The sequence below is a fragment of the Chlorocebus sabaeus genome, chromosome 8 (assembly GCF_047675955.1).
Source record: "Chlorocebus sabaeus isolate Y175 chromosome 8, mChlSab1.0.hap1, whole genome shotgun sequence".
In the NCBI taxonomy this organism is placed as follows: domain Eukaryota; kingdom Metazoa; phylum Chordata; class Mammalia; order Primates; family Cercopithecidae; genus Chlorocebus; species Chlorocebus sabaeus.
Window position 1 is genome coordinate 22,852,050 of NC_132911.1, and position 13,870 is coordinate 22,865,919.

The 13,870-nt window shown below is 50.2% G+C and overlaps 1 protein-coding gene across 1 annotated transcript in view; it reads right to left on the bottom strand.

The window, feature by feature from the left end:
• The window catches only part of LOXL2 (lysyl oxidase like 2), a 98,242-nt gene that overhangs the window by 13,288 nt on the left and 71,084 nt on the right, over positions 1-13,870 (bottom strand). Inside the window, exons 7-9 of the mRNA XM_007961936.3 lie at positions 9,474-9,625; positions 6,906-7,073; positions 4,022-4,187 (exon numbers count right to left, since the gene is read on the bottom strand). Coding sequence (XP_007960127.2) covers positions 4,022-4,187; positions 6,906-7,073; positions 9,474-9,625 — 486 coding nt within the window. The remainder of the gene's footprint in view (positions 1-4,021; positions 4,188-6,905; positions 7,074-9,473; positions 9,626-13,870) is intronic.

The window sequence follows — 13,870 nt, forward strand, 5'->3', positions numbered from 1 at the left end:
CCTACCACCACCTTCTGGAATGGCTCAAGGGCTCCTCAAGGTTACCTTCTTGTTTAGCAAGACCTTAAATTCCTCTTTCCCTCTGCTGTGAGTCCTCTTTGACAACTCTTAACGGTGCAGATGAGCCAGATGTTGAACTTCCCAGCTAAGCACAGACCATGGTATGTTAACAGATCCCACGCCTCGTGAGCACTGAATGTGAGTGATGAGCACACGGGGGTTGATTATATTATTCTACTTTCAAGTGGCTTCAAATTTTCAATAACAAAATGCAACAAACAACAGTAACGATGTGATTGTTCTACCCAGAGAGAAAGAACACCTCTCATACCTTGGTCTGCTTCTTCTGGAAATGATGTATTTTCCAACACGTATAATATTGTATGTAGAGTTATGGTATGCTAATACTGTTTCCCTTAAAATCCATCTTGTCATATTTTCACGTTGACATATATCCATTATAGCACACTCATTTCATGGCTACATAATATTTAATTCCTAGCTCTATTTCATATTTTTAGATACATTGGCTGTTTGGAATTTTGCAGTTACAAGGTGTGATAAACACCCTGTAGTAAATCTGTGCATATAACTTATTTTTTTCCTTTAGAATATATCTCTGTAAGTGAAACTGCTAGGAGAAAGCATTGTCTATTTTTAAGTCTGATTCCTATTGCCAAATTGCCTTCTTAACAGGTTCTTCCAGGTTCCACGGCGCACACTGCTGCCTTATGGGAGAGTTTTCCCCAGGTGCCTGTCTTTTACAACGCTTGATTTACTCAATTAGCGCACTGCACATAGCAGGTGTTAAAAGAATGACTGATGGCTACAATCTACGTTTACTAAACAATTGTATTAGGAAGCTTAGCTTCTTTGCAAAAGGAGTAACTGTAGGCTTTACCTTTAAAAGTGAGCTTTCAGTGAGCATTTCTAGTACCCAGAAAAATGCCATATATGAATCAGTGATCACAAGATCCTGCCATCTTTTATTTTGACAAGTTGCTTGTAAATTTTTTTTTCCCCTAGACTGCTTGGCAGAATTGCTTGTAAATTTTAAGCAAGCAGAGTCTGTGAGTTTTGCTTCCCTCAAGTTCACCAGCACATGGAGGGAGCTCTGTCTCCCTTCTTCCCCTCCCCCTCCAGGCTTATAGGCTGCGGCAGAGCCCAGCAGGTTCTCAGTAAACCCTGTGTGCTCACTGGCACCTGAAGGAGCTGGCATCCTCTAGAGAGCAGATCCACTCGCAAGAATTGGGTGTGGAACCGAAGGGCAGGGAAAGGGTGCACACAGATGGCATGTGGGGTGGGGCATGGAAGCAGTAAATCAGGAGGCTCCCGTTTACTGACAAGTATTTCTTCTTGGAGGCTATGCAAGATGCAGCATTGCCCAGCACTGAGTGTTCTGGGCATGCTAATTTTTATGAGGGTGTCATGTGAGCCTCTTATTAGTTGACAGCTCCTCTGAATACCTCCACGCTGAGCACGGGGGTCTCCACTTGGGCTCTCCCTCCAGCTCACGAGGAAAGAGATCGTTAATGTACCATGTTCTGTGCTTAGCTGGGAGCCTGGGACCTGCAATCTCAACACCTGCCATGGGCTGGGACTTGGCCTCCCCTGCATCCTGCAGGCAGCGGAACTCCTAAGTGGCATCCTTCCACCTACCCATGGCTTGAGTATTACGATGCACTGTGCTAGGCTCTCTGGACAGAGCTGAGCAAGGCAGAGGTGGAACTACCCTAGACTCTAGCAGGAGAGAGACATATGCAGCACATAATAATGACTACTGCAACAAGAGCTGGCAGGAGAAACGCGGGGTATGATGGGAATTGTAACAGGAGGAGCCTGTCGGGTGGGTGGTCAGGAGGCTTCTTTGGGAGAAGTTGTGTTTTTTTTTCTCTGAAGCAGGGGTGGGGATTTGAGGAAATAACACTAAGGATGAGGTTGGGACAAAACACACAGCCTGTGCCAGGCCCCTGCGGCACGAGGGAGGGTCAAAGCCAGTGTGGTGCAGACACTGAGGATGGGTGGGGGTGGCCTGGGAGGAAGCCGGACAACACGAGCCCTGTGTGAGCCCCGGTCACAGAAGTGCGGTGGGACCCTTGGGTGGGATTTAAGTGGGAGGTGGTCTTGGCTCTGGCTTTGGGGAGGGGAGAGGAGGGGAAGCCACCGCAGGGGCACGTGTCACTGTGGGGATATCCTTTGCAGTGATGCTGTGTGGAAGGTGGTCATCTGGACACAGGCAGCAACAGTGGCAGGGAAAGATATAGAGAAGGTTGAGAAAATACTGAAAGGTAAAAATCAAGAGGGACTGGACATGGGGAATGGTGAGGAAGAGGGAGAATCAAGGAGGATGTGTAGATTTCCAGCACATGCAATTGGTGGGGTGAGAGTAAGATATTATGAAGGGTTGCTGAAGAATTACTTTATTTCCCTGAATACTCCAACATGCATTTGGCCAGAGGAGCCAAGCGCTGTGTTCCTGGCCCCAAAGGCTACTGCCCCGCTGCAGACACACTCCCAGTGATGCTTCAGCCTAAGCTGCAGAGCATTCTGAGAAATCGCCCCACAAAACTCATTTTTGGATCTTCCCATGAGAATCTGAAGGCATCGTTCATCTCATAAATCTCAGTCTTCAGAGAGAAATTCCCTTTAATCTCTAGAGTTGTGGGCTTCTCTTGACTCATGGGTTAGTTTTCATCTCATAGGTAGTTAGTTATATTAATGACCAGTTTTCTCTCTGCTCTGGCTGCTAGGAAGCTCACTGTGAAATTAATGACCTATTCATAATAAATGTATAGAACCCCCTAGTACACGGTTTTAAAATTAACCCCTCCCTGGCTCCATTTTAAGCCACTACCATTTTGCCAGCACCTGTCTTTCATCTGTTTTTATTTTCTGCTATCTTGAATTGTATTTAGGTTTGTATTATCTTAATTTCCTTCTAGAAAAGATGGACTATTGCAAATATAAATAAATTGATAAATAAAGAAAAGTTCCCCGACAGGGGAGTGGCTGTTCCTCTCTGCTGGGATGCTTTCCCCTGGGGAGCTGGTAGGGTGGTGATCTCACCATCTCTCCTCTCACACAGGATGTGCTAGCGTGTTATGTCTACCCAGAGAAGCCTGCCCTGAGGTCCTGCTTTGTGAGAGCTAGGAGATGCTAGTGAATCTAAAAGGGGTTGGTGGGAGACGCAGCTGCTGGGCTCAGTTCAATCCCTCATTCTCCGTGATGGCAGGATGACAGTGCATCTTTGTTTACCAAGCCCTTGCGTATATTGTCACACTTGATTTCTAATTTCTAGGGAAAACTACAACTATAGACCACAGAGGCTGACACGCTTTTCCAAGATCAGCCAATAAGGCAGGCTCTGGTCTCAAGTTCTCTGGCCAGTATCTGGGCCTCCCAATGGAGATGGCTACGTGTGGGTTTATATTATAAGGCCAGAAAAGGCAGGGCAGGGTTTGGGCTCAGGAGGACAGCATTCCAAAAGGGAGTCTACTGCTCCTCTTCTCTCAGCATGGGAGGGAGGCTTCAGGAAGTGGGTCATCCTGAATCCCTGGCTGGCATTCCCTCTATGGCCTCAATCTCTCTAGGACTCCCAGCGAACCACCAGGCAGCTAAGTGACCTCCAGGGTCTGAAAACAGGAAATGCTCCACGGAGGAGGTGGAAGGAGGAAGCCAACACCCATGGAAGGTGTCATCGTTCTCATTTAACTGGCATGACGGAGGAGCTCTCAGTCATGTAGTCTGCCCTGGGTCACTGCGGTAGCAGTGGTCCTGTGACTGAACCTGGGCTACAGACTGCAGCCCCTCCCTCCTCCTTTTCTCCCACTACGTCATGGACAGCAATCTGTGGTTGGGGTGGCGGTCATCTCTCTTGCCCCCAGTTTTTCTCCCTTAGGATTTCATTCCACCTTCCTCTATTGCTTGGCTCCTGGCAAGCCTTCAGAGTCTCTTGAGGAATAACTGGTGGGACTCTGGTTGCCTCGGGAGCCCGGTGGGGAGGGAGGGGAGGAGCTCTCACTTTCTGAGCAGGCAACTCCGGCCCCGTACTGCACTCCTCCCTGGGGGCAGGCCACGTCCTCCCCGTCGTGACGGCAGTGTGCCAGGGACAGCTCCGTTCCCGAGCACTTCACTCCGCTCATGACCACTTTGTTGGCGTAGACATCTCCGTGCCAATACCAGGTCTCCTGGAAGAACCAATAAAACAAATGGTGGGTACATCACCTTGAACTGTCACTTTCTCATATCCTGTCAACTTGCAGCCTCACAAAAATCCCAACGTTTTATGATCCCATTTTTCAGATGGAGACAGCACAGAGAGTCACCTATCCAAGCTGTGCAGTTAGTTGGTGGCAGAGTGGGTGGGAATCCAGGTCTCCTGACCCTAGCACTTGGACTCTGTCACTCTCTCCCTCAGGGAAGTAGAGCTAAGGTTGTGGTCAAACACTGCAAGGCTACATGTCAGCAATGGCAGGTGCACACAACTCAGGTTGCCTACTTCCTAGTCCTGAGCCAGGGCAGACATTGCTAATCAATCACTGCACTCTCTCCTCTAATCCCGAATGGGATTAGATGCTATTGGTTGATTGGAAGTGGTGGGAGAGAAGAAATCTATTTGCATATGTCAATTGTTAGACATGTTATAAAGATGAACTTCTGAATTTAGACTTTCCCCAGTTTAAAGAGCAATTAATAGAGCAGTTCTGCACAGAAGCTGAGGAGATCCGAGGCTTAGGATGCTGGGATTTATTTGGCTCCTTTGCTCTATGGGGCTTCAAAATACTGTTAGGATTTACTCTCATACTTCAGAGAAATTTCGAGTAGAGAAAAATGAGGAGCAGAATGGGGGCTGTCAGGTACAGAAACGGGATGAGCACACAGGTACTGTGTTCCTCAGGTCTCTCGGGCTTGGAGGCTGAGGCAGGATTAGAGCTCAGAAAGGTCGTCTCAGGATCGTCAGAGACAGACCATCAGGCTAGGAAGGGCCTTGGAAGTATTTATATCTCATCTAAGCTCTCCTGTGATGGTTCATATTATGTGTCAACTTGGCTAAGCCACAGTACCCAGATATTTGGTCAAATATTATTCTAGATGTTTACGTGAGGCTGTTTTTAGATGAGATTAACATTTTAATCAGTAGACTTGGAGTAAGGCAGATTAACCTCCATAATATGGGTGATTCTCATTCAATCAGTTGAAGATCTTAAGGGGTTTAAAAAAAACCTGAGGTCCCCCAAGGAAGAGGCCATTCTGACCACAGACTGACTTCAGACTCAAGCTGCAACATCAACGCTTCCAGCCTGCTGGTCTACTCTGCAGACTTCAGACTTGCCAACCCCATAACTGCATGAGCCAATTCCTGAAAAGAAATACCTTTCTTCATGCTGTGTGAGTGAGATATACACACACATATATAAATACACATTCATACATCCTATTGGTTGATAGCGTGCACGCACACACACACACACACACACACACACACACAAAAATACGCATTCATGCAACCTATTGGTTCTGTTTCTCTAGAGAATTTGACCAATACCCACCTCCATCCTCCAGATGAAGAACTGGGGACTTGAGAAGGGATGGGGCTTGTGATCAGTGGCAGATTTGGTACAAATGTCAACCCCAGGCCAGTTTCATGACCCCAGCTGAGGCCCAGGTGTCTTAGGAATGAGCTGACTGGGAAGAAAAATATCTGGACAAAGACTCCCTTGAAACGTGGCACTGTTTTTCCATTCTCCTTGGAGATTTAGAGAGTGCACTGGCTTGTCATAAACAGTATTAGCAGAAACACTGCGTTGCCTGGGGAAGCCGAGCTCCCAGAGGACGTAAGCAGCTATTTCAAAGGCCTGCCCCTTCTGGAGGCTGGAATGAAGAGCCACAGGGCAGGGGACCCCGGGCGGCTTCTGCTCAGGGCTCAGGACCTCCCATCAGAGCGACCTGGACCCACCCAGCCCATGGGAGACAGTCAGGCTCAGCAAGGATGCAGGAGTTCTCCTCTTCTCTCCCTAAACCCCTTTCTTAGGTCCCAAGAAGGGCCACTAGGGAAGGAGAGCTGGAGTCAGGATTAACAACACAAGAGGAGGGTCTCCAAGCATCTTCTCATTCTGTAAGCTGCTTGCTTAATGGACGTGTTTAGAGCCAGGATACTGAGGACTTGGGATTATTCATTCCATGTCACGTGGAGGACAACTGAGGCAGGGAAGGTTGGCTGCTTTGCCCCAGACCATTACATAGCCAGCTGGTGGAAATGTGTCGGGATTAGACCCAGAGCCTCCTATATTGTTGCTCCTTTTGTGATGGGGGTGGGAGGGTGGGAACTAGGACCAGAGCTCAGCTGTTCTCAGCTAAGTCACTCTCTCTTTGGAGAAGGGGAGTTGGAGGAAGTGCAGATGATGTGACAAGTCTTGAAGATTCCCTAGCGTGTCAATGGGAGAATGCATTAGGCACAGATGCCAGTGGAGAAATGTGTTCAGACCAGAGTGGGCTTCCAAGGGAGCAAGCTAAGGTGTTTAGGGGGGGTTGAGCATTGGGCCACCTCCCTGAAGGGCTGAGTTGCTTCCTTCTGCACAACGCACATCAGGACCCCTCCAGGATCAGCCTTGAGCTCAGGGTGAACCCCAGTGTGTAGTGCAGGAGTGGACCATGAAAAGCAGAGCCCAGCCCCTCGTTCTGCAGCCAAGAAATCGAAGCAGAGTGGGAGCGACCTGCCTGAGGACTCAGGCCTGTAAGGAGCAGCGCTGTGGCCAGAGTGGGGCTCCCTGCCTCCGGATCCAGGGCACCTTGCTCAGTCCTTCCTGCACGGCTAGGGAAGGTATGCGGGAGAGGGGGGCTGACTGAAGACAGTGTGGTCAGACTGCACGGGGGGGAATGCGGGGTCTGAGGCCGGGGCTTCTCACCTGGAAGGCGTTGCTGGCAAATCCCAGGCCCAGCTGGCGGCAGACCACCATGGCCTCCACGATGCCCCAGTTCTGGCCACACACCATCCCCCACACAAGGGACCCGTTTCTCTCCACCAGCACCTCCACTCGGCCCTCGTAGGGATTGCGGCCCCCGTTCAGGCGCAGCTGCAGACACAAAGGAAGGCCACGGTCACCAAGAGGGACAAGGGAGCTTCCCCACTGCACTGCCATCAGCCCCAGTGTCCTGGAGTCCTAAGCCAGGTGGTGCTGCCCAGGACACACACACTCAGATTCAGCAGCACTCTTGGCAGCCCCCTGGTGGCAGTGCCATGCCTAGCGTGGTCTTTTTTTTTTTTTTTTTTTTTTGAGATGGAGTCTCGCTCTGTTGCCCAGGCTGGAGTGCAGTGGCCGGATCTCAGCTCACTGCAAGCTCTGCCTCCTGGGTTTATGCCATTCTCCTGCCTCAGCCTCCCAAATAGCTGGGACTACAGGCGCCCGCCACCTCGCCTGGCTAGTTTTTTGTATTTTTTAGTAGAGACGGGGTTTCACCGTGTTAGCCAGGATGGTCTCAATCTCCTGACCTCGTGATCTGCCCGTCTCGGCCTCCCAAAGTGCTGGGATTACAGGCTTGAGCCACCGCGCCCAGCCGCCTAGTGTGGTCTTATAGTGAGGTCCCCACCCCAGGCACCCTAAGCAGCTGGGGAGGCCCAGTGACTCCACTGAGCACCACAGCAGAAGCTGACGCTGCTCCCCAGGAGCCTATCAGTGGGGGCTGCTCTTTGGAAGGATGGTGCTCTCGGGACCTTGACATGTTGGAATCTCACGAGACTCCTGCCTGGGCCCTTTTCTCTTTGCCACACCCCCTACCTGGCAGGTTCCAGAGCCTGCAGGCATCTTGTCCCATGGCTCCCCTGCTGGTCTCTCTGAGACCCACCTAACCAGCTGCCTGTTTGACAACTCCACTTGGTATCTCAGAGGTCACAAATCTGAACTTGTTGTCTTTTCTCTTTACCCTAAATGACTGGGTGTGGCCATGTTCCAATACAACTTTATTTTAAAAAACAGGCTGGGTATGGTAGCTCATGCCTGTAATCCCAGCACTTTGTGGGGCCAAAGTGGGAGGATCACTTGAGCCCAGGATTTTGAGACCAGCCTATGCAACACAGCGAGACCCCATCGCTACAAAAAATAACTTTAAAAAATGAGCCAGGTATGGTGGCGCACACCTGTAATTACAGCTACTCGGGAGGTGGGAAGATCCCTTGAGCCCAGAAGTTTCAGGTTGCAGTGAGCTATGATCATACCACTGCACTCCAGCTTGGGCAACAGAGCAAGACCCTGTCTCAAAAAACAAAGAAATAAAAAACCAGGAGGAGGGGTGGGCTTGGCCACACATCATAGTTTGCTGGGCTCCTGAATCTGCTGTTATTCAAGCCAGAAAGAGAGGAGCAATTCTTGACATCTCCCACTCCCTTATCTCACATCCTATCAAAGTCTTCGCCTGTGGGTTTTAGCTCTTGTCTCTCTCCAATGCATCCACTTTCCTCCAGTCCTTCCCTACCCTCCCTCATCTCTTGCCTGGGCCAGAGCAGTGTTCCTGTTCTAGGTCCTAAAGCCAAGGCAAGTCTCAGAGGCTCTGGCTGCAGAATGTGGCTGCCTCGTTGCCTCTGGGGCCAGGAAAACATGTGGTCATCAAGGGCGCTTCCCAAGACGTTAAGGCCGACCAGGCCTGCAATGGCCTCCATGACAGAGAGAAGGGTTGACTCTTCCGGAAGGAATCTGGACACTTCATGCACTGGGGGGCTTTTCTCATTTTCTAGATTAGACTGGAGCGCACAGTGTAGCTGGCATGCAGTTCTAACTCAGCAAAGGACACAGCTTGCCATTCCCAGGGCCCCACGCAGGGCGCCAGCATCCTGGAAACCATGCGGCTTTCTGGTGAGCGGGGTCTAACCTCACCAATGACAATGGAGCCTATGGGACTTCACGGTCAGCCAGGAGCCTCTGTCCTCACCCTCTCGACCTCCTCACCCAAGGAGGATGCCAGGGAAGGTCAGGCCCTCTCCAAGTCTCTTAAAACAGCCCAGGCATTTCCCTTTTCCTGTTCCTTTGGTTCTCAGTGGCAGCAGCACAGAGTTTTAAAGAAGGGAGCGAAGTGTGTGGCAGCCCAGTTTTTTTTCTGAACATGAATAGAGAAAACAGAACGCCTCCAGCCAGCGGAGCACAGCCAGGCTGCACCGTGTTTTGATAAGGTTGTGGCTAGCCGGTCCCACGCCTGTCTTTGGAGGTGGTGAGGCAGAGGTGAGGTAACTCAACTCAGATGTTAACATGCAAGGAGGCAGGGCCTTTGCAGCTCACACTGCACACAGGGGCTTGGGCCTGCTGCCAGGCCAGGGCCAGGCCCGAAGTTCAGAGGGGGAACGAAACATTGCAAATGCCAAGTGGCAATGTCTGCAGCAGTACTAGCAGCAGTGCCTGGTCACTTCCTGGGTTCACCCCAGAGCTCTGTGGCTATACTTTCTGTGGCCTCAGTTATAGTCCCCTCTAGGTGTCCAGTCCCCTCACCTTTTTCTGCAAGCCCATGGCAGGGGTGTTGCATCTCACACCAGCGTCCTCCTCGTGGTTGCAGCCCTGAGACTCGGCGTTGAACTTGCAGTCTATGATGGATTTCTCATTGCCCGTGCACTGGATCTCGTTGAGGTGGATGGGTCCAATCCCTGCAGAGGGACAATAAACAGGGGCTAATGAAAGCTTTGGAAGGAAACTTTCTGGATTGGCAAGAAAGGCCTGGACAATAAGAACATGCCTCTCCCATCCTCAGAACTCTCCCTACTGCCTCTCATAATCAGCTCGGTGACCCAAGCCTCTTCTCTCCAGAAAGAACAGTGCCAATTCTCTTGGGATTCACTTATCCCATAAGAGCAAATAAAGTTTGTTACTAATTTGCTGTGTGACCTTGGCTGATCACTCAGCCTCTCTGAATACCACTTTTCTCTCATTCTTTTTGTAGTCCAAAGGAATTGGACTAGAAGTATACGTTTCCTTCCCGACTTTAATGTTCCATACATTTATGAATCTCAAAAGTACGACTACTGCTGTATCTGTAAGGGTCCCTGCATGTACAAATTGGATGGAGTTAGAAAAAGGGATTTTAAAAATAAAGGTATGGATGGAGTGAAGGGAAATCACAGAGCACAGTCCAGTACTCAGGAGCTAGTGACACAGGCATAGATACCACACCTGTTACCCTCTGCCTCCCTGCTAGGGGCTGTGGATTCAAAGATGGGTAAGGCAGGCCCCTGCCCCGAAGAGCTCCCAGTTCCTGGGGGAGGCAGAACTTACACAAAGGCTTGTGATATGACACGGTCAGTAACAAAGATGAAGTTCACAACAGGTGCTCTGGGGCTCAAAGGAGGGCCCTTGACTCTGCCGGGGGGGTCTGGAGACAGCTGGTATCGAGGCTTACTGAGGCCAAACACCAACTTCTAGATCAACCCATATTAGCAGGCAGGAGCCAAGTTTCTATTTCCTTGGAAATTCATAAATGATGCTTCCAATTCCTTGGAATGTTATAAAAATGCATAAAAACGCATTGGTGATGGCGGCTGGAAACATCGAAGGACTGGCGTGGAAAGGCTGTGACAAGGCACCAATCCTAATCAGAGCCCAGGAAGCAAGCAAGGCCCACAGCTCATGGGCACAGAGACAGGAGAGAAAACCGTATGTTGGGAAAGAGCAGAAGGTTCTGTCTGGGAAACAGCTGGGCTGATCTGGTCCAAACGCCCGAGCTCTCCTCTCTCTTGGGAAGCCCTCGCTGTCTCCTGCCTCCTGGACTGCCCTCTTTCTGCCTCCATCTAAGGAGAAGCCTGCCTTGAAGAAAAACCTCCATCCTCCTTCATCGTGCAGCTTGAAAGAACTCCCACTTGTCTGAACTTCTGCTTGTTACACATCTTGCTCAAGCAGCAATGAGCTGGGCAGGCAGCCTGAGATTGAATTCAGCTTGAGGTTGAAGATTAGGTTGAATCCTTGGAGAGTGATAAAAGCTTTACCTCTACCTTCCTCATCTGTAAAAGGCCAATTAATTATAATATGTGTTTTGCCAGGTTGGGATTTTTTTTGGCGGGGGGGACAAAGTCTTGCTCTGTCACCAGGCTGGAGTGCAGTGACGTGATCTTGGCTTACTGCAACCTCCACCTCCCAGGTTCAAGCAATTCTCCTGCCTCAGCTTCCCAAGTAGCTGGGACTACAAGTGTGTGCCACCGTGCCCAGCTGATTTTTGTATTTTTAGTAGAGACGGGGTTTCCCCATGTTAGCCAGGCTGGTCTCTAACTCCTGACCTCAAGTGATCTGCCCACCTTGTCCTCCCAAAGTGTTGGGATTACAGGCGTGAGCCACTGCGCCCGGCCCAGGTTAAGATTATGGGGAATGAAGTGTCTAAGTATGTCAAATGACTAGGGACTCAGTAAATGGTAGGTATTTTCAGTATTATGTCTTCTAGATCATCTATTTGTTAGTGTAAGTTATTTCTGACTAAGATTATTTCTTCTTCTTCTTTTTTTTTTAATCTTGAGATGGAGTCTCGCTCTGTCATCAGGCTGGAGTGCAGTGGCATAGTCCCAGTTCACTGCAACCTCCGCCCCCCAGGTTCCAGAGATTCTTCTGCCTCAGCCTCCTGAGTAGCTGGAAATACAGGTGCACACCACCACGCCCAGCTAATTTTTGTGTTTTTAGTAGACACGGGGTTTCACCATGTTGGCCAGGATGGTCTCGATCTCTTGACCTTGTGATCTGCCCGCTTTGGCCTCCCAAAGTGCTGGGATTACGGACATTGAGCCACCATGCCTGGCCTGATTAAGGTTATTTCTTATTTCTCCCACTTGACATGAGCTCCTGGAGAGTGGAGTATTTGTGGAATAAATGAATTCTCCTTTCCAAGATCCAGGCTGAAGAGCACTCAACCAATGTTTGTGGATTGCTAAGACTACAGCTCAACACTGGACAGGATAGGTGAAGCCAACTTAAGAGCCTAGCATGCCTCGGACTCAACTGGTTGGTCTCCTTCTGGCTGAACTTCTATGTAAACTTGTGTGGCTGTCTCAGACATCTGGGGACGAGGCCTCGGGGGGCAGGGCCTCCCTCCTGAGGCACATATACCCATGGTGCATCCAAGGAAGGGCACACAGAAAGAGGCCCAGCGTGGCTCACCCTCTTCCTGCCCCACTGAGTTCCGTGGGGGGCTGGGCAGGGGGTGGAAGATACTCCGAAGGACACTGGACTGGACATCTGGCTTCAGCGTGCCCATGGCGTCTGTGGGCTTCTGGTTCCTTCTGCTGACCTGGGCTTGGCATTCTGCACCTTGACCTGCAGCTGTCACCTACTCCTGGGTTCTGGAGCACCCCTGAATTGCTCCTCCTCACGGTGCCTTCCCCGTCTCCACCTTGGCTCTGTTCTTCTCCACATACAAACCCTGGCCTAGGTGACCACGAGGCTTGAGGCAGAATTAGGGCACGGTGGAAAAGCCACGTCTAACACCATAGAGCAGTGTTTTGGCTCCCATGGGTCCAGGCCAATGAGCGGGCTAAACTGTCAACTAAGCTGGTTACAATCAGATTGTAGGAAGCACAAGAGAACAGAACAGGACATGTCACGGGTTCTGCATGTTGTAAAGCTAAGCTCTTGTTTAGAAAACCTTTGCTGGAGTTTTACATGTCACATGCATTCCTTCTTGGGGATTGCATGCAAAAGGGTTTTCAAGCCACTGCTGTAAAACTGGGGAGCCGCCCCCTCCAGTACAGGAGGCACCAGCCACATGTGGCTATGGAGCACTTGAAATGTAGCCAGCCAGTTTGTCTACTCAGGAATGCAGACAAACTGAGATGTCTGGTAAGTGTCAAATACATCCTGGATTTCAAAGACTTAGCACCAAATATGCAAATGATCTCACTAATAGCATTCATATTGATTACATGTTGAAATAATATTTTGGATACGCTGGTTTAAAGAAAATACGTTATTAAAGTTAATGTCATCTTTTTAAAATTGTGGCTACTAGAAAATGCAAATTACACGTGAGGTTCCTGTTCTATTTCGTTTCTTTTTGAGAGACAGAGTCTCGCTATGTCACTCAAGCTGGAGTGCAGTGATGTGATCATGGTTCACTGCAGCCTACCTCCTGGGCTCAAGTAATCCTCCCACCTCAGCCTTCAGAGTAGATGGGACCACAGGTGTGTGCCACCATGCCGGCTAATTTTTCTTTTCTTTTCTTTTCTGACAGAGTCTCCCTCTGCTGCCCAGGCTGGAGTGCAGTGGCCGGATCTCAGCTCACAGCAAGCTCCGCCTCCCGGGTTCACGCTATTCTCCTGCCTCAGCCTCCTGAGTAGTTGGGACCACAGGCGCCTGCCACCACGCTACTTTTTTGTACTTTTAGTGGACAGGGTTTCACCATGTTAGCCAGGATGGTCTCACTCTCCTGACCTCAGATCTGCCTGCCTCAGCCTCCCAAAGTGCTGGGATTGCAGGCGTGAGCCACCGCACCCAGCCTATGCCTGGCTAATTTTTAAAAAATTTTTGTGCGGGGGGGGTCTCACTATGTTGACGAGGCTGGTCTTGAACTCCCAGGCTCAAGTGATCCTCCTGCCTGTTGCTTCCCAAAGTCCTGGGATTACAGGCGTGAGTCCTGTTCTGTTTCTATCAGACAGCACTGGTCTAGTGTTGGAACTTGTCTAATGCTGCAACTTCTTCACCAAGTATTTGTTCTGCTGACCCTACTGAATCAAATGGAACACATTCACTATTCATTCTTTACAATGTCAACAGCTCTGGAGCGCTGCGTGCTGGCAGACTCGGCACTAAGGACACAGAGATACAGACACAGGTGTGCCCTCATGTGGCACACAGCCTTGCAGGGAGGTGGAGGCACCAACAGGCAGTTGGGAGTCCCAATGTGGGCAGGAGTCCTGAGG